The sequence below is a fragment of the Rhinoderma darwinii genome, chromosome 1, assembly GCF_050947455.1.
Source record: "Rhinoderma darwinii isolate aRhiDar2 chromosome 1, aRhiDar2.hap1, whole genome shotgun sequence".
NCBI lineage: Eukaryota > Metazoa > Chordata > Amphibia > Anura > Rhinodermatidae > Rhinoderma > Rhinoderma darwinii.
Window position 1 is genome coordinate 104,645,490 of NC_134687.1, and position 19,227 is coordinate 104,664,716.

The following is a 19,227-nucleotide window of genomic DNA, read 5'->3' on the forward strand; positions in this document are numbered from 1 at the left end:
TAATACATTTTTTTATTTGTTTGCAGGGCACACGGGCATTATCTACAAGGGGCTATGTGGCACAATCTATAAAGGGGGTAGTGTGTGGCACTATCTACAGGGGGCTCTGTGGCACTATATGCAGGGTGTGTGTGTGTGTGTGTGTGTGTGTGTGTGTGTGTGTGTGTGTGTGTGTGTGTGTGGTACAATCTATGGGTGTGTGTGTGTGGCACTATCTACAGGGGGAGTTGTGCCACTATCTACAGGGGGCTTTGTGGCACTATATGCAGGAGGTGTGTCTGTGTCACTATCTATAGGGTGTGTGTGGCACTATATACAGGAGGTGTGTGTGTCACTATCTAAAGGGTGTGTATGTGGCACTATATACAGAAGGTGTATATAGTGCCACATGCTACATACGGATCTGTTCAGACAGTGAAGACAGAAAACAACACCTGCTATCACTGAGGAATACATTCTTACAACACGGATACCATCCACGTATTATAGATGATCAGATCTACAGAGCAACAAGAACTCCAAGGAGCAATCTTCTGGAGTACAAAAAGAAGGAAGACAACAGCAGGGTGCCCCTAGTGGTCATATACAACCCACAAATGAACATCTTGAGGAAAATTGCTGCTGATCTCAACCTGTATTCAACAAAGACAATAAACTAAAGGAACTATTCCCGGATTTATCTCTCCTTGCATACAAACAGCCACCAAACCTCAGGAATCTCCTGGTCAGAAGTGCCCTCTCACCACCATCAGAGACTGGCACTTTTCCTTGCAACAGTAGAAAATGCAAGACCTGTACCAACATCTTATCATCAAACACCATCCAGATACCAAACACGCAGCAGGACTATAAAATCACTGACACGTTCTCCTGTACATCCTCCAATGTAGTGTACATGATCCTGTGTACAAGGTGCATCAATAAAAGAATCTACATTGGTGAAACAATACAAAAACTACAAACCAGGATGAATCTTCACAGACATACAATAAAACAGGAGGTGGATACACCCGTGGGAAAACACTTCTCTGGACCTGATCACAGTTTGGCAGATTTAAAAGTCCTAATACTAAAGGGTCATTTTAAAAACAACAGAGAAAGAAAAATTTGGGAATTCAAGCTGATGATAAAATTCCAGTCATTGACACAAGGCCTCAATCTAACACCAGGATTTATGAGCCACTACATGGACACACGTCACATCCCCCATCAGACTGACTCCAGATGCCTTAACTCCTAAATCATCACCCCTATAACCTCAGTTTTATTGCCCCGGCTTATCTTAATGATGTATCACCTCATGTACTAATTGTCTTTGTGTAACATCTAAATGTTGTGTTTTTTTCGAAGTCATTCATTTGTTAACCTGCCTGAAGAAGGAGCCTCTGTGCTCTGAAAGCCGCATATATAATTTTTATGGTTAGCCAATAAAGGTATCATACCTTCTATACTTTTGTCTTTTTTGACACAAAGGTATTTAACATTGCATACTTTTAAAAAAAAACTGTTTGTTGGTGCATTATTTGTACTTGAATAAAGTATTGGTGTGTATGCTTTTATTTGTGTAGTCGCTTGTATGTAATTTTAGTCTATTTGACGCTGGTATAGTACCTCAACATTCATGCTATTTTTAGTGGTGCCCACCATTCTCTTGTGGTCTTAGAAAAGAGTTGGAGGGGGGCAACACATGTTATACTCACTGTCATTAGATCGTGACTCGGCTGTCTAAATAACGCCAATAGAATTTAGTGGAGCGGTCCAAATTTGCCTACAGCATCTGGCTTTATACCATTGGGGAAGTCAAGTTTTTGGGATATTGCTGATGATTTTAATAACTTCAACTTGTATACTGGCCATTTTAATTGTAAAGTTTTAGCTCCATTATAACATATTTCATTCACAATATATGAGCATATGAAGTTGAAATGAATACGTGAAACTACGATGTCTCTTACCTCATGGAAGTAAACTCTGCAGAAAGAACAGGTCACCGTGGAGCATAAGCACTGAAGGTTATAATTACAGAACAAGGACATGTTTGCAGCTCAGGAAAGCAATCTATTAAAGTATAATTTGTAGGCTTATGCTCTGCTTTCCATACTATATATTAGAGGTGTAGAGAGAGCGTCTCGGAACAGCAGGGTGTATGGTTACTTTTTTGTAAAATATATATATATGACTACAATTTGCGTATAAATCAATTATACCTCACAACTTTTTATAATTCTCAATGTAAAAAAAAATGGTGGAAAATAAAAGTATGCTTTCTCATTCCAATATAAAAAAAATAAAAGTGTAATAGCTAAATGGAAATACCAACACGTCTGTAATCTATATCATCTTCATGATTATGCAAATGTAGTACTGGCTGAATGGCTTTTGTAGTTTTGAGAGGTAAAAGAAAGGTCAGTTACTCGGAGAAGTCCTTGTCTTGAGTACACATCATATTCATTTAGCATGTCTCGCTGTGGCGACTTGTTTTTCTAACCTTGAACCTTTTGTACTCTTTTGTCTTTTACACATTTCAATGGTCTAAAGGCTATTGTTTTGTTGTTTATCCATATGGGATATTTTTTCACTTTTATGGACAGTTTCATGTACTTTACGCCATGAAGTCGCACACATTTAATTTCTCTATGGTATTGTTACATTTATCTCCCTAAGGGCTCATGTAAATGGTCGAATTTCAGCTAAAGTGTAAAGGCCCTTTCTGTACCTCCAAAATCTTCTGATTTCATATTTAGGCATATGGAGGATTAAAGCATGTCATATTTTTTTTGCTGTAGGATTGGTACGGAATCCGACTGAAAAAAACAAACCATGACATGCCCCAGTGGATTTTGTACGTATGAATGTATTCTTCTAGGGAGAGTGCATGAGCCCTGAGGCCTCTTTGACAGTCATAATATGGCTGCATTTTAGCATCCATAATACGGCAGCAAGAACCAGACCTCCCATAGTTCAACTGAATCGAACTTATAGGACCCTCTGGTAAGCAAGTCCAGTTCAGTACAACTGCGGGATTTCCAGCTATTACAACCGTACTATAGACTGTAAAATGTGCCTGTATTGTGGCTGTCTGGAACCGGCATATTTGTACGTAACAGCTCAAATTTAACCTTTATTAAATAATATGCCTTGGATCAGATGATAACTTCTTCACATCATCAGTGAAGCTCTATCCATTTTTCCCACAGGGTGGAGAAGACGTGAGAAACTGACACATTTGTGAGTCTTTTGATTCCTAAATCTCTGCTATAAGTGTGACTGGCCTTTTGTTAGAACATGTATTTGTCCATAATACGATTGACTCTGAAGCTAGTCATGGTTCTGTACACAGCAAATACTTAATCTGTTACATTCACCAGACCATCCTCTGATATTTTCTCTGATTTCAGTAATTACTCAGTCAAATATGAGACAGCATGAGACACCAGTCGAGATGGAGAACATTAAGACAAATATGTCTATTGTAAATCAAATGTTAAAACCATTATTGATGTGAGCCGAGTTCTGCCAAGGATAGTTGTCACAATGGATTTGTAATCTCGGGGACTTAAGAGAATACGCATGAAATGATGAATCACTGACTGTGCTCTATCATATAATAGAATATAATAATAAATGTATTTATATATATATATATATATATATATATATATATACACATACACTGTGTGATTTTACAGCGCATTCATACAGATATTCTTCATATTTTGTGTTAATGCACTTAGACTACACTATATCTAGAATGAATTGTGATCAGGGTAATACATTAAGGACAATGACTGTGACAAGGAATTCAAGGCATCGGAATATCAGTTAATGACCTTTATGAATCCAATATGGCATATAGTAAGCAAACATGGTGACGATTTAGACCTGTAAAACTGTAACTTTCTATAGATTAATAAAGGTAATCATCTGATGCCTTGAATTCCTGATAGTGGAACAGTAAGGGTATGTTCACACGCTTACAAAAACTGTGAAAATATGGAGCTGTTTTCAAGGGAAAACAGCTCCTGATTTTCAGCCGTGTTTTATTCAAACTCACGTTTTTTGCAACGTTTTTTACGGCCGTTTTTTAAGCTGTTTGAGTCAATGAAAAACGGCTCCAAAATCATCTGTAGAAGTGACATGCACTTTTTTTTCGCAGGCGTTTTTTAACGCGGCCGTTTTTTTAAACATCCGCGTAAAAAACGCCCCTTCGGAACACAGATACCTACAAGCTTATTTTTGTAGGAAACTATTGCAGGGCTGTAGAAGACTCTTCACAGACACCACAAAAATAAAGAGCATCTTGTTAGGATCCAGTGACAGGAATATTAGAAGACTGCACTTTAATATCCAGGCTTGTTAGGATGTTCGGAAGATGGCTGCGGTCGCATCCTTGGATGCGGCAAAAGCCTTTGATAGTGTGAAGTGGAGGAGCCACTTTGAAAAGAATGGGCTTTGGCGAGAATGTATATTTCCTAGGTAAAGCTTTTATATCCATCCCTGAGAGCCAAACTACAAGCTAATGGTCTGTTATCAGAAATATTCACGCTGTACAGGGATACCGATCAAGGCTGCTGAGCCCCTGGCAGAGGCACTTTGAGAATCTGTGCATGTGGGGGGTTTTAAATATGGGGATCTTTGAGAGAAAGTTCCTCTGAACGTAGAAGATTTTTTACTGCTTTTAGATGACTGGCCGCAGACACTAAGATTTGCTATGTCTATCATTGGAAAGTTTGGCAAATTATCTGATCACACCATTAACTTGACTAAGTCTATAGTTCTACCCTTGTGTAGGCTGCCGGATCCGTCCTTCTTGGCTGATCTCCGATTGTAGATAGTAAGTTCCTTCAACTATCTGGGTGTGCAAGTTTTAGCTAAAATTGTGAATTTTGAGACCCTGAACCTCCAACCCCTGTTGCTTAAATATCAGCAATCAGTGAGGGGCTGGTGTACATTTCCCCTTACAGTTATTGACCGGGTAAATCTGGTTAAAATTATTCTTATGCCCCAAATGCTCTATTTGCTTCATAATGCACCTATATGGCTTCCTATTTGTTTTTGTTTTTTCACAAAGTGAATGCTATTTTCAGGGATTGTATTTAGATATATGGGACCCCAAGGATAAAACTTGACACTCTGCCGACGGCTAAGAAGGATGAAGGTCTGACCCTACCGAACCCGTGGCTTTATTTTTTGGCTGTTCAGTTACAGCATTTGCGTGGATGGGGAATAAATGAGGTACAGTCTACTGCGGGTGAAATTGTTCAATTGCTAGTGAAAGACAAGTATTTATTATCACCCTTGGAAGCAGTATACTTCATAGTATACTTCATAGTATTGCTACTGAATACCCAACTCTCTCTGCTATTCATAATATATGGTGGACAGTTCGACGAGTATTTGGGGTTATGGGTTATTTGGAGCAAACGCCAATATGGCCTAATATGCTGTGTCCAGTATTGCAAAAGTTAGGAAAATTGGAGACATGGACCTAGAGGTCCATGTTGGGACGATCTCGGAAGATCACTTGAATGAGGCTCTTCAAAAAGGCCCTAAAGCAGCGTTAAGTGAAGCTCGCAGATTATCACAGGTATACTTACTACTTATGGCGTACAGAACACAGCTCTGCTGGTTCGAATAGGATATCGATCTGATCTATGTACAAGATGTCAATCACCAGGGGCAGGATTGATTCATCTTATGTGGAATTGTCCGCAATTGCAGAGCTATTGGGTATATTTATTGGATCTCATAGATGAGGTTTTCACAATTAAGCTTAATAGAGCTCTTTCACTTTGTATGCTTGGGGTGGTGTCACAGATACCTTTACAGGAGAGTCATCGCCTAGCCATTATCTGGTTGCTATATCTCACTTAGAAAATTGATTGCATTTCATTGGAAATCACAAGACATGGCGGAATTCATTGCTAGAGTAAATTTATATCTTTGTCTAAAAAAAATGGTGTATTTGTGTGCCATAGATTTGCTGAGATGGGGGCATGGTTAGACTCACCTGGTCTCGCTCCTTTAACGCTAGAGATCAGATCCTAGGACGTTCATTGCTATACGTAGACAAACGGTGGTGTATGACTCTCCTAGTTTCATTTTCATGTATTTCTCCTCAGACCGGATGTTACTTGTGATCATGATGAATATTATACCTTGATGTGGATACTGATCTAAATGTATTGATGCTATACTAAAGGGGGGGTTTGTGTTGTTGTTTTTTTTACTGTTGTCTGTATTTTGTACAATATCAAAAGCTTAATAAAAATTATTTGCTCAGAAGATCCAATGACAGGAGGGGAAATTTTTGATTTTTATTATTGATCCCCCGTAACTCATTGCACTACTACCAAAATATGACCATTTACAAGTGTATAAGGAACACGTCCCTTAACGGGGCAGATGACTGATGAGATTTTGGTAACCAAGTTTGGGGACTTAGTATGAAAACTGAGCGGACAATTTTTATAAATGGTATTATGTAAACTTAAAAATCGGTCAAAGTAAAACAGTGAATCAAGGAATAAGTCCTAGAATCCAGTTTTGTTCAGAAAAAAGGAGATCATTCGGAAGGGCCATATATCATTACCCTTGTAGCACGATTTACAGAGGCTTGAAGTGACTCCATAGACAGAGGAGATTTACCATGACAAGAGAATGTACTCGTAGAGAGTAAGAGGATCAACACATAGATTTATAAGATCACAGCAAGTATGAATATTTATAGCATCTATACACTATTCCACCGGTCTGCAGCAGATCGACACTTTAGACGTGTAATGATAGCATCTCTGGGGCTGAGACAAATGCATGGAAATGATCACTGCTGGATTATGTTTCTGTTTTACAATGAACAGATGGCAAACAGAGTCCTTCAAGTACTTTCTGGGCCCTGGCACTAAATGAAACTTGATGGCGAAATCCATTGAGTAAAATGAGAATTGAGAGAAGATTGTAATCCTTTACAAGTGGCTAAGAACCAAAAGATCAATGAGAACTATAGATTCACTAACAACATGATATATATTGCTCTAAAATTGTATGTATTCAATAAAAATTAAAAAAATAATCATAAAATAATTAACAAATATCATAGTGCATCTGATAGGCAGAAATATTGACTGTAACTTAGAATAGCAGCAGAAATGTGATAATGCAGCCCTAGTCCTCCGCAGCTGATGTGACAATGTAGGACACAGCGCCATCTACTGTGGATTCCAAGACGACCTTGCAATTCTCTAAAGTCAGATTTGCATTATAGGTTATGCATAAAACATGCAGTTTTCATAAATTCATAGGTCTGTATTTCCATACATACACTAATTGAATGAATATATTGCTATAATGATATTTTCTTTCCTATTACAGTGTAAAATCAGTAAAAATGACACCAGCTACCTTTATTCACGTATGCATCCATACTTCCTTACCTTATGATGGACCTGGAGTGATACTAAAGTTACATAAAATTTTATTGCCACACAAACAAGCTATATTATATACATGCATATATATATATATATATATATATACATATATATATAATTTGGAAATAATATAAAGCATATTCTGCATTCTGCTAACCATGGCTCCAAAGGTAAATCTTCTTTTTAAGTATGAACTTTCAGATTTTCACAGCTTTTTTGATGTTTATAGCACAGTTCCCATCATTACATTATTTTACAGAGATCACAATGATGATATGTCTTGAAACAGATCAGAATTGTATACACTCTCATTTGTATGTGTGTTCTTTTAGTTACATGACACATCCTTTTCCAACCATAATAACCCTGGGAGGAATATGTCTGCATCTGACAACGTAATCTTAGGGCACGTTCACACGTGGCAGAATTGCTGTGGAAATCCGCAGCAGAAAGTTTGTCCATTGGTTTCCACACCTTTTGAGTTATCTTCGTGCAGACGTTGCGGACATCTCCGCTGCGGACCATAGGCTGCTGTGCGGAATTTGGTGTCCGCAGCATACACTGGCTGTTGCGGACTTGATGCGTACTTGTGGCAGAATTTCTCCATTGACTTCAATGGAGTTGCAAAATTATGCAATGAAATCCGCAGATGTTGTGTGTGTTGCGTTGCGGATTGTTTTCGCGAACAGGATATTTCTTCATTCTGGTTGGACTTGTGTGTTTCGAGGTCTATAGCCAGACTGAGATGGAATGTTTTAAAAGAGAGCAGGAAGTACTCTTCACCTGAATCCGCAACTACTAATCCGCAGCAATTTATGTCACATTTTAGGCAAAGGCGCAACGGAATCTGCAACGCAGATTATGTGCGGCATTTATGCGGACAGTGTCTGCAGAATTCCGCCATGTCTGAACATGCCCTTAGGTGGAGGATGGGAATTGACTATTGCTCCACTGCTCTGTGCACATTTAAGCATAAAACATCAAAAATGTCAAACAAATTGCATAAATGATCAAAACTGTAAAAAAAACATCTGCCGCAATGGATTTAAAGTCTAGGAAAAAAATATCATGATCCAGTCACATTTAAGCACAAAAATCTTAAAGGGATAGTCCAGCCTCAGCAAATTAATGTTATTTTTTGTTTAGTTAAAAGCTATAAAAATTGTCCTATATATTTTCTATATTAATTCTTCACGGTTTTCAAGATCTCTGCTTGTTGTTATTTGGTAGGAACATTTATTGTTATTGTTTACTTTGTGAATTAAATTCTGTCCATGGTCATGTGATTATTACATAGGTGCACGGCTCGTTACAGTTGCAGAGTAGTGTTTTTTTAACGATCCCAGCCCCTGTGTCCATCACATGACCATGGACAGAATTGTATCCACTAGAAGTAAACAATGAATGTTCCTACTATATAACATCAAGCAGAAATCTTGAAAACTGTGAGGAATCATTACAGAAAGTACTAGTCCTTCTCAATGAATTAGAATATCATCAAAAAGTTAATTTATTTCAGTAATTTAATTCAAAAAGTGAAGCTCATATATTCTATAGATTCATTACACACCGATTGATCTATTTCCAGCATTTTCTTCTGTTAATGTTGATGATTATGGCAAATAGTTAATGTAAACCCCAAATTTAGTGTCTCAGAAAATTAGAATATTTTATAAGCCTAATTTAAAAAATTATTTTTAACACCGAAGTGTTGGCCTACTGAAAGTATATCCAGTATATGCCCTCAATACTTGGTCGGGGCTCCTTTTGCATGAATTACTGCATCAATGCGGCGTGGCATGGAGGCGATCAGCCTGTGGCACTGCTGAGGTGTTATGGAAGCCCAGGTTGCTTTGATAGCGGCCTTCAGCTCGTCTGCATTGTTGGGTCTGGTGTCTCTCATCTTCCTCTTGACAATACTCCATAGATTCTCTATGGGGTTTAGGTCAGGTGAGTTTGCTGGCCAATCAAGCACAGTGATACTGTTATTAAACCAGGTATTGGTGCTTTTGGCAGTGTGAGCAGGTGCCAATTCCTGCTGGAAAAAGAAATCTCCATAAAGCTTGTCAGCAGAGGGAAGCATGAAGCGCTCGAGAATTTCCTGGTAGACGGCTGCGTTGACCCTGGACTTGATATAACACAGTGGACCAACACCAGCAGATGACATGGCCCCCAAACCATCACTGACTGTGGAAACTTCACACTGGACCGCAAGCAGCTTGGATTGCTGCCTCTCCACTCTTCCTCCACACTCTGGGACCGAGATTTCCAAATGAAATGCAAAATTTACTTTCCTCTGTAAACAGGACTTTGGACACTGAGCAGCAGTGTTGGTCCACTGTGTTATATCAAGTCCAGAGTCAGCGCAGCCGTCTAGCAGGAAATTTTAGAGCACTTCATGCTTCCCTCTGCTGAAAGCTTTATGGAGATGCTGATTTCATTTTCCAGCAGGACTTGGCACCTGCCCACACTGCCAAAAGTACCAATACCTGGTTTAATAACAACAGTATCACTGTGCTTGATTGGCCAGCAAACTCGCCTGACCTAAACCCCATAGAGAATCTATTGGGTATTGTCAAGAGGAAGATGAGACACCAACAATGCAGACGAGCTGAAGGCCGCTATCAAAGCAACCTGGACTTCCATAACACCTCAGCAGTGCCACAGGCTGATCGCCTCCATGCCACGCCGCATTGATGCAGTAATTCATGCAAAAGGAGCCACGACCAAGAATTGAGTGCATATACTGTATATACTTTTCAGTAGGCCAACATTTTGGTATTAAAAATCATTTTTGAAATTGGGCTTATATAATATTCTAATTTTCTGAGACACTAAATTTTGGGTTTTCATTAACTGTTAGCCATAATGATCAACATTAAAAGAAAAAAATGCTGGAAATAGATCACTCTGTGTGTAATGAATCTATATAATACATGAGTTTCACGTTTTTGAATCGAATTACTGAAATAAATTAACTTTTTGATGATATTCTAATTCATTGAGAAGGACTAGTATATTGGAAAACTTTATAACTTTTAATTATACAAAAAAAGAACATGAAGTTGCTCAAAGTGGACTTGAGAAAGGCCCCATTGAGTAGGCCTGAAACGTCGCAGGTGGTGAATAAATCCACTTTTTCACTAACAAGGTGTGCTGTCTCGTATTTTGGAGGATTTGACTTGGAATCTGGGGACACTGGTCACATGTCCAAACGGGAATACTGCACCCTGACCGCATGTATTTGGAAAACGGTGCTGCTTTTTTCCCCCTCTATATATATATATATACATACATATATGTATCGGAAAGTTCTCCTGTATCAGTTTGTAAAAAATTATCTGTGGCCATTTATTCTAGTCTACTTTAGTTTAATCTATTACTAAGAAAGCTGTGTGACTGCCAATATAACCACCATTACAGCTCTCAATACAAAAGCCTTGCACCATTATGAAAGATTCACACTTCTGAGGAGTAAATCTGTCCAATATTTCAATCACATGGAAGTGGGGATGAATCACTGCACATCTAACAAGATTTACCATTCAAAGATCTGGGAAAGCTGTATGATTATCGATGTCGGAGCTGTAAAGCTAGTTGTGTAGCCTTGGTGAGCTGACCCTTTCATATCAGGTCATTGTCTGATTTACTTCAATAACCTGACTTGCCCCCTTTATCATTGGAACCCAGTCTGTTATATTGAAGAGCAGGATTTGCCCAATAAATGCTTCCTTGCCTGTATTCTGTGAATAGACGGAGTACAGGAGCTGTAATGATTTCTATTTGCAGATTGTCATAGCCCATCGTCATCGTCATTGTCAGACATAGCCTGTATCTGGCTTCTCACCACTACTAGTAGCACAAGTATATTAGGGAATTTCTGATCACGCAATCCGTGAGGTGAGATGTAGCATCATATTGAATGAGTAGTGACAGATGAATTTTTGTTTTGGATTGAAACGCTGAAGAATTTAATTGTAATGAAACCCAGACCAATGTACACACGCATGTTTCTAATATACAGTTAGATTCTTGAGAAAACCTAGGGTAAATATTAACCACAATAAAAAAATAAATAAAAAAAATGTGATTTAGAGTAATAGATATTCTGGATTCCTAAGAGCCTGGGACTTGAGGATCAACATATATTAACCTTAAGCAGTGATGTAAATCTTAAACTGTAACTGGTCTCTGGAGACATATTTGCGGGTTGCTTTTCTAAAGCATTCAGCTTGTAGCCAGTACTTCGACATGATCAACCTGCTCGATTCAAACCAGTATTATTCTTTATGAAAAACATGCAATAACTAAAGACAAATAATTTCTATATAATAACAAATAAGGGTTCAATGCACTTTTATCTGTCTTTTGGCATTGAAACATGTCTGAAGATAGGATCCATGGAACACATAGGAGCTGTATATGAGCTGGGATTCAGGTTTCCATAGGTCTAAGTAATGCTGGAACTGCCCCCATTCCCATCAATGGGACGATAATGGGATTGATGGGGTCCTATATCACCCTCACACATGCTGTCTGCTGATATGTCTCTCTGATATGTGAAAATATAGCTAAAGGTGTCCACACTCTTATAAAGGTCATATTATGCCCTCAATAATAAACAGATTCCATCTGCAATCTGTGCAGGTTCAGAAAACCACAAATCTGCGGTCTTTGGCCTTCACAGATCAGTTCTAAAAGAAAAGGTGAGAAAGGCAAATAACAAAGTTATTCCAGATCCTTTTTAACACTGAATAATACAGGGGTACAAATTCCACACAAAACTCTGTAATCCCTGCACTTGTACAGCGTCTCCTTGTCTAGTCAAAGAGCACCTGGCATCAAAATGCTGGTTTTCTGTTTGTGAACAAATCACAGTCTAGAATAGCATAATGAATATATGAACACTATGTGAAGGCCTCTCTCTCTCTCTCTCTCTCTCTCTCTCACTGCTGAGCAACAGCAAGAATGATTGGTCAGAGCCCTCACTGAACAAGTCTACAAACTCCACCCCATAGACTCTTTCACAGAGAAGCCAACCCCCTAGACTTATCTGCATCTAATTCATATTTCTAAAGAATAACAAGAGTCATAAAAAGTAAAAAAGAAAAGTAAGAGACATAAATTAACTAAAAACTCTAAAGACATTAGCTAATAATGATTCATGCCATGTCCTACCGTAGCATTTCATTGTAAAATTTAAGTAGACATGATGGAAAATGTTATGTGTTAGAACAAGAAGTAACACAAATATAAGAAGTACATTAAGGCCAGGTTTACACAGTGCAGAGTGTGATGCATCTCTTTTTTTCTAGTTAATACAGGGAGTACATACAAAAAAGAAGAAAACAGAAAAATAAGGAAACAGAATTGCACCAAACTACAGTATACTGTGTGAACCTGGCCTCAATGAGATTTGTAAAATGGTATCAAATAGCCAATAGAGTATTGTGCCTAAAACTGTAAAGCTATTGCTGCATCTGGAATGGGAACTGCAGGGGCTGTTCAGTCGTTACAGTAGCACCTGCTGGCATATCATCATTATTAGATGTCTGTCATCATGATATTGTGTCCTTTAAACCTCCTCATATACACATTGTAAATGGTTCACACCTGAAAACTCATTGTTTATTTGAACTCTCTGTCATCTTATCTATACAGATGACTGATTAGTATGGTTTACCTCACTGTGAATATACTGGACTCTACTATGTGTTTGGCGCTTGCAGTCAATGCCCTCATTCTTTTGCTAGATAAACTTTAGTGCCATCGTATTAGTAATCGTTCATCCCCAAACTTTCTGATCATTGCTCTATATTGGTACAGTCCTTAAATCAAGAAGTGAAGCGGCTGACTCTTATCTACATTAACTGCTATAGATTTTATCAGGTCATAGCGAGGTCACATGACCCAACTGAAGAGAAGAATTCAGATAGAAAGAAATAACTAAATAATGTAATACTCGCTAAGAATATATTGGGGGGGGGGGATCTGATGATAGAAAAAAATAAAACCCGGAGTGCTTCTTTAATGTACCATTAACACAAGCCAAAACCAAAATAAAGTTTTACTTATTTATTTATTTTTTAAAGTATATACATAAAATGTAATACAAATATATGCTCCATAGTCAACACCATATATGATAAATGGATTTAAGCCATTTTTATATGTTTAAGTAAAGGTTAGAAAAATACCAAGAGCCTGTCATATTGGATTTGGTGGGAATCACTTGCATTGGAGAGAACTATTGCACATCATCCTTGTATCCTTAAAGGACCTTGCTGAGTGTTAGACTTGACTAGTTGGCTATAGTATTCTATTCAGGCAACTTCTGGCTAAATAAACTAAATCTCTGCAAATGTTATCCAGATTGTTTACCGTCTTATAGTGGAATTACAATCCAATCAACTTGGTCCATAGAGACATATGTGCACCACAAGGTAAGGGTATATTTATAAGCACCAGATCATGCGGGTTATTATAAAGCTATAAACCTTTAGTTCTGTGGTTGCATCTTTGGAACACAATGAAAAATGTTTATCAATATTTAGCAGGTCTGTGTCTAAATCCTTGATTTGGCCAAAACCTACACATATTTAATATATGCCATAATATCATTTTCCAGTTTTGAAAGTTGAACAAATAACATCTAAAAATGGAAAATGAATGTAGACAGGAATGAAGCACATTAGCCAGGAGCTGTCAAAAGTGGTAAAAGGAAAACAAATCAGGATTCCCAATTATTATTATTATTATTATTATATGAATCAACTGCTCCACAAAATAAAATAATAAAACTGGCTGCTCTACCATGATACATCTCATGCCAACTAGCGGCAAACTTTTCTTCAAAGACATAGCATGCCATTCAAATAAATCAAATATAATCACACAATACACTAAAATATAGCCACTGCATTAACAAAGGAATTGAATATTTATTATTAAGAAATGATTACATTAATATACTCATAGCACCAGCAAAACAACACAACCCTCTTAATCAGCCAGTGGCACAGGACACTAGTCTTCTCATTCAAACATCATTAGAATCATTCAGTCTGGGTATAGAATTCTCATACCTGATACACCATCAAACTATTGATAGGTCCTAAGTACTCATTATTTATCCAATAATTGGCCAAGAAGATAATGTTACCAATCAACGGGAATAGCAATGACTTTATACACATGGCATCTCAGTGTATAATACAATTTGCAACAAATGTATCACCAAGTGTCCATAACTTCCACTAGAGCATGGTTAGTTAGCTTGTTGCAGATTTCCCTTTAATTCTGTTTGACCCATATACCATTCATTGAGCGTTACACTTCCAATCACAATACAAGATTAACGTTTTAATCATACTGTATATCAAGCTTATCAGTTAACCCTATCAACTGCAGAGAAAATCAATTCTTTTAAATGGCTCATTTCAAGTGACTAATGAGAGACCTTAGACAATCTATAGAGAATCTGTATCCAGCAGAGCCATGAATACTTCTCTAAAGTGCTTCCTACCTGATCTCCCCCATCAGTGGACTTCATGAGCTGCTTTTCCTTGTACAAAGACCAAAGGCCAATATTGGGCAGGAAAATCAAAGCAGCTGTAAATAGCAAAGCCATCTGGATAAACCTCTTCTGCTTTCTCTTCATGGCAGTAAATTATAGTAGTCAACCACTGCTAAGGAGTACTGTAATCCACAAAGATGTCCAAGAACCTAGAGAAAGACCGTGCTCCACTGATCAAAGTTTCACAATAGTACTGGGTACTCTAAACAATCTGGTCAGTTTTTATTGATCAATAAACAAATCCTCAGTGTTATGAAAACACCAATATTTGACACCACTAGTGACAATCCAACGAAGTCAATGTACTGAAGAACCAAGTGTAGAATTGTCTGGTAGAGAAGAAAGTTTAGGAGAAGAATTGATTGTTACTTCAATATTCTTTCCTGAAATCTTTGCACTAGACAGAGACAGGGCAGGTGAATATAGCAGGATGGGGGGCACAATGATTCCCCTGGAAGAGTCCTATTCCGTAGGATCAGGTTCACTTTCCAGGTATTCATTAGTATTAAGGACTTACTCCAAGTCTACCTGATACACACAGCCATGCTGGTTACCACCTGCGTCCATCACTACTCCAGCAAACCTTCAGATGGTCCTGATGTTCCCCAAAAACAAGCAGAATAGATCCAATCCATCTCTTATATTCCAAGTCAATCCGGAGTGTGATCTTTCATCCTGAGATATGCGGCTCCTACTGAAGCTTCTCTCCCTGACAAGAAGTCAAGTCTCCACTGGTGGAAGCACGTGGATGAGCTCTAAACCGGTGGTTAAAATCCCTCCCAGTGCTATAAACAAGCCAGAAGCGGGGGGAGGAGGGTGATGATGATGATGATGAGGAGGAGGAGAAGGTGGTGCAAGGAGGATCTAGAGCTGTCACACTGCATCGTCCCTGTAACCAGCAGCAACTCACAGATCATTTCCTCTGGACCAGGAGAGCAGGGAGCAAGTGATGCTGAGCTGTGTGCCTGGACAGCCTGCAGGAGCTCTGCCCCCCAACCTTCACATGTTCACAGAACCCCAACTTTTCAAGTGATCAGAGAGGCTGGATGCGATGTCCGCACAACTGGAGACAGCAGCGCGGTGTGTGCCATATGTGATCAGCAGATCCACGCCGGTTGTCTCAGTGCTGCTGCTGCTGCTGCTGTCACTGAGGCTGATGTAGGAGAGGAGGAGGGGGAGTAGGAGACGAACAGAAGCTTTTACCACCGCAACTAAAGCCTGTGCTCCTCACTACACCGAGGAGGGTGCCCCCGACCCACAGGGTATTATCATGGCACCATCTTATCTAATACACAGGGGGAAGGGAGGGCAGGGGCAGCCTGAGGGATGCAATATTATGTCACCCTATGCTATCGTGCTGCTTTACAGGACTGCTACCCTGCTCCTATACAAACTCTGGAAGTGTCCATGCAAGCTGTAGAGGATATATACCAATATATAGGGGAATAGATGAGAGAGAGAGATGAGAGAGAGAGAGAGAGAGAGATGATAGATAGATAGATAGATAGATAGATAGATAGATAGATAGATAGATAGATAGATAGATAGATAGATAGATAGATAGATAGATAGATGATAGAGAGAGAGAGAGAGAGAGAGATGATAGATAGATGGATGGATGGACGGACGGATGGATAGATAGATAGATAGATAGATATGAGATAGATAGAGAGAGAGAGAGATAGATAGATAGATAGGAGATAGATAGATAGATAGATAGATAGATGGATAAATGGATAGATAGATAGATAGATAAATAGATAGATAGATAGATAGTACCATTTTGGGGTACATGGGACTTATTGGTTACGTTTTATTTTATTTTTTATGGAATTTTGACGTTTGTTTTTGTATTTTTTTGTACTCAGTTCACCCGGTGGTTTATTTAATGTGTTAACTCTAGTGTTCGAGTCGTTACAATCGCGTCGATACCATATATTTTTGTGTTCTTTTTTTGACAATTTTAATAAATAAAACCACTTTTTTTTTTTCGAAAAAAAAGTGGTTTTATTTTATTTTTACTGTAATCTTTTAATTTATTTTTTTATAAACTTTATTTAAGTTGTACTTTTTTTTTTTGTCCCACTAGGGGACTTCACTATGCGATCTTTTGATCACAGATATAATGCTTTGGTATACTTAGTGTACCAAAGTATTTTTGCCTCTCAGTGTAATCTATTAGTCGGCAATCTATTAGGCCATGCCTCTGGCACAACGATCTAGTAGCGGGTGTGCCAACGGGATGACAGAGGGAGCTTCCGTCCGCTGTCAAACACATTAGATGCCGCGGTCGGTATTGACAGTGGCATCTAAGGGGTTAAACTGCCAGAATCAACGAGCTCTTCGATTCCGGCAGTTGCGGCAGGAGCCTGGCTGTGTATAACAGCCGTGCTCCTGCCGCTGATCTTGTGGGTACAGTGGCAGTACCCGCGCGATCACAGGACGGATATATCCGTTGCTATGCGGAAACTAGCTCCTGCTTGTGACAGATATATCTGTCACTCATCATTAGGGTTTAAGCACAGCCAGAATTGGAGGAACCCCCTATACCAGCTATTTAACCCTCTGATCGACGTGGTCCATGACCATGGCATGATCAAAGGGGACTCCGCCCTTTGTTTGCATCACCAGGTTTCCCCGTGATGCAATTGGAGACCTAGGAACCTTTCTGCGGTGAACCTTGGGGACCTAGAAAGAACACCAGGGCTGTCTATATAGTAAGCCTTCTGATAGGACACACTATGCGTTGTTCTAACTGCACCATGAATCATAGTTATTCATATACAGTATGCTAATACAATTTAAGGTTAAAAAAATGTGGTAAAATAGTAATCCATTTATGGGATTAAAAATAAAAATGTAATAAAAACATAATAAAAAAAGGATTACTTAGTATAAAATACACTTGATTGTGAATGACCTACATAAAAACAAAAACTCTACACATGCACTATACACTAAGCATGGGTTACTGCGGACTGGGCATGCGTCCGATTTTAGTTAAGTTTATGATATTCTTAAAGACGGCGCATGCTCAAAGACTTAGTGCCATCAGATAATGCTGCCAGATAACAGTACAAGAAAAAGCATGGAACCAGGAGCCATTTACTGAGACTCAACTGGAATAAGTAATAATTGTTAGCATTAAATAGAGCTGTTGCCTCTCCTATATTAATGATAAATCAAAGTATACATAGCTAGCAGTAATACACAGACTCTAGTATACAACAAAAATCACAGATAAAGGAGTCCACTTATAATGATGTCAGAAGAATTTAGGCTACAGATAAGGAAATCTCGACAGAAAATTACCGTATTTTTCTGACCATAAGACGCACCCTGGTTTTAGACAACAGAAAATAGGAAAAAAAATATTTGTTAAAAATTAATTTGTTCTGTTTCACCACATTCTGAGAGCCATAACGTTTTTATATTTTTTTCATCGATTGAGCGGTGTGAGGGCTTATTTTTTGCGGGACGAGCTGTAGTTTTATTGGCACCATTTTTTAGTACATATGATTTTTTTGATCACTTTTATTCCTTCAGTCTTTTTAAGCGCTAAGGTGACCAAAAAAGATTCTAATGGTTTAAAAAAAAAAAAAATTACACCGTTCACCGTGCGAGTTAAATAATGGTATATTGTAATAGATTGGACTTTTACGAACGCAGCGATACCAAATTATTTTATTTTTTACATTGTGCTTGGGGAAAAATGGGAAATCAATGGAGAGCTGCTCACGCATGCTTAGAAGAATCCCATTCATCTCTATGGAGCTGCAGGACACAGAACGTGGAAGTCAAAGCTTCTCATGTAGCACTCATGGTGACTTCCTGTTCCCGTTCTCCTTATCACTGGGGCTCGGACCCCAAACATTCACACATGTATCCCCTATCCTGTGGATAAGGGAATACATGTGTTTTATGGCACAACCCCTTTAAATGGCCAGGAACAGTGAAATTGCAGTTCCAGGCCGTTAGAGCAGTGTGTCAGCTGTAAAACACAGCTGACACCTGCAGTGTATCAAGCGGGCTCAGCGCGTGAGCCCGCTCCATACATCATCCCCTCCGCCCCATGATGTGACGGCACGTCATGGGTCGGGTAGGGGTTAAGCAATGAAGCGGTCAGGGGGCCCGGCACAGCCGTGTCCCTTGACTGATGACTATAAGAAGCAGGGATTTTTTAGCAAGATTTATTCTTGCTAAAAACTGCGTCTTATAGTC

General features: G+C 38.7%; 1 protein-coding gene across 1 annotated transcript in view; it reads right to left on the reverse strand.

The window, feature by feature from the left end:
- GALNTL6 (polypeptide N-acetylgalactosaminyltransferase like 6) overlaps window positions 1-16,141 on the reverse strand; it is a 1,595,017-nt gene extending 1,578,876 nt beyond the window's left edge. Inside the window, exon 1 of the mRNA XM_075849659.1 lies at window positions 14,956-16,141. Within this exon, the coding sequence (XP_075705774.1) occupies window positions 14,956-15,090 (135 nt within the window). The 5' untranslated portion in view covers window positions 15,091-16,141. The remainder of the gene's footprint in view (window positions 1-14,955) is intronic.
- Window positions 16,142-19,227: the final 3,086 nt, after the last annotated feature.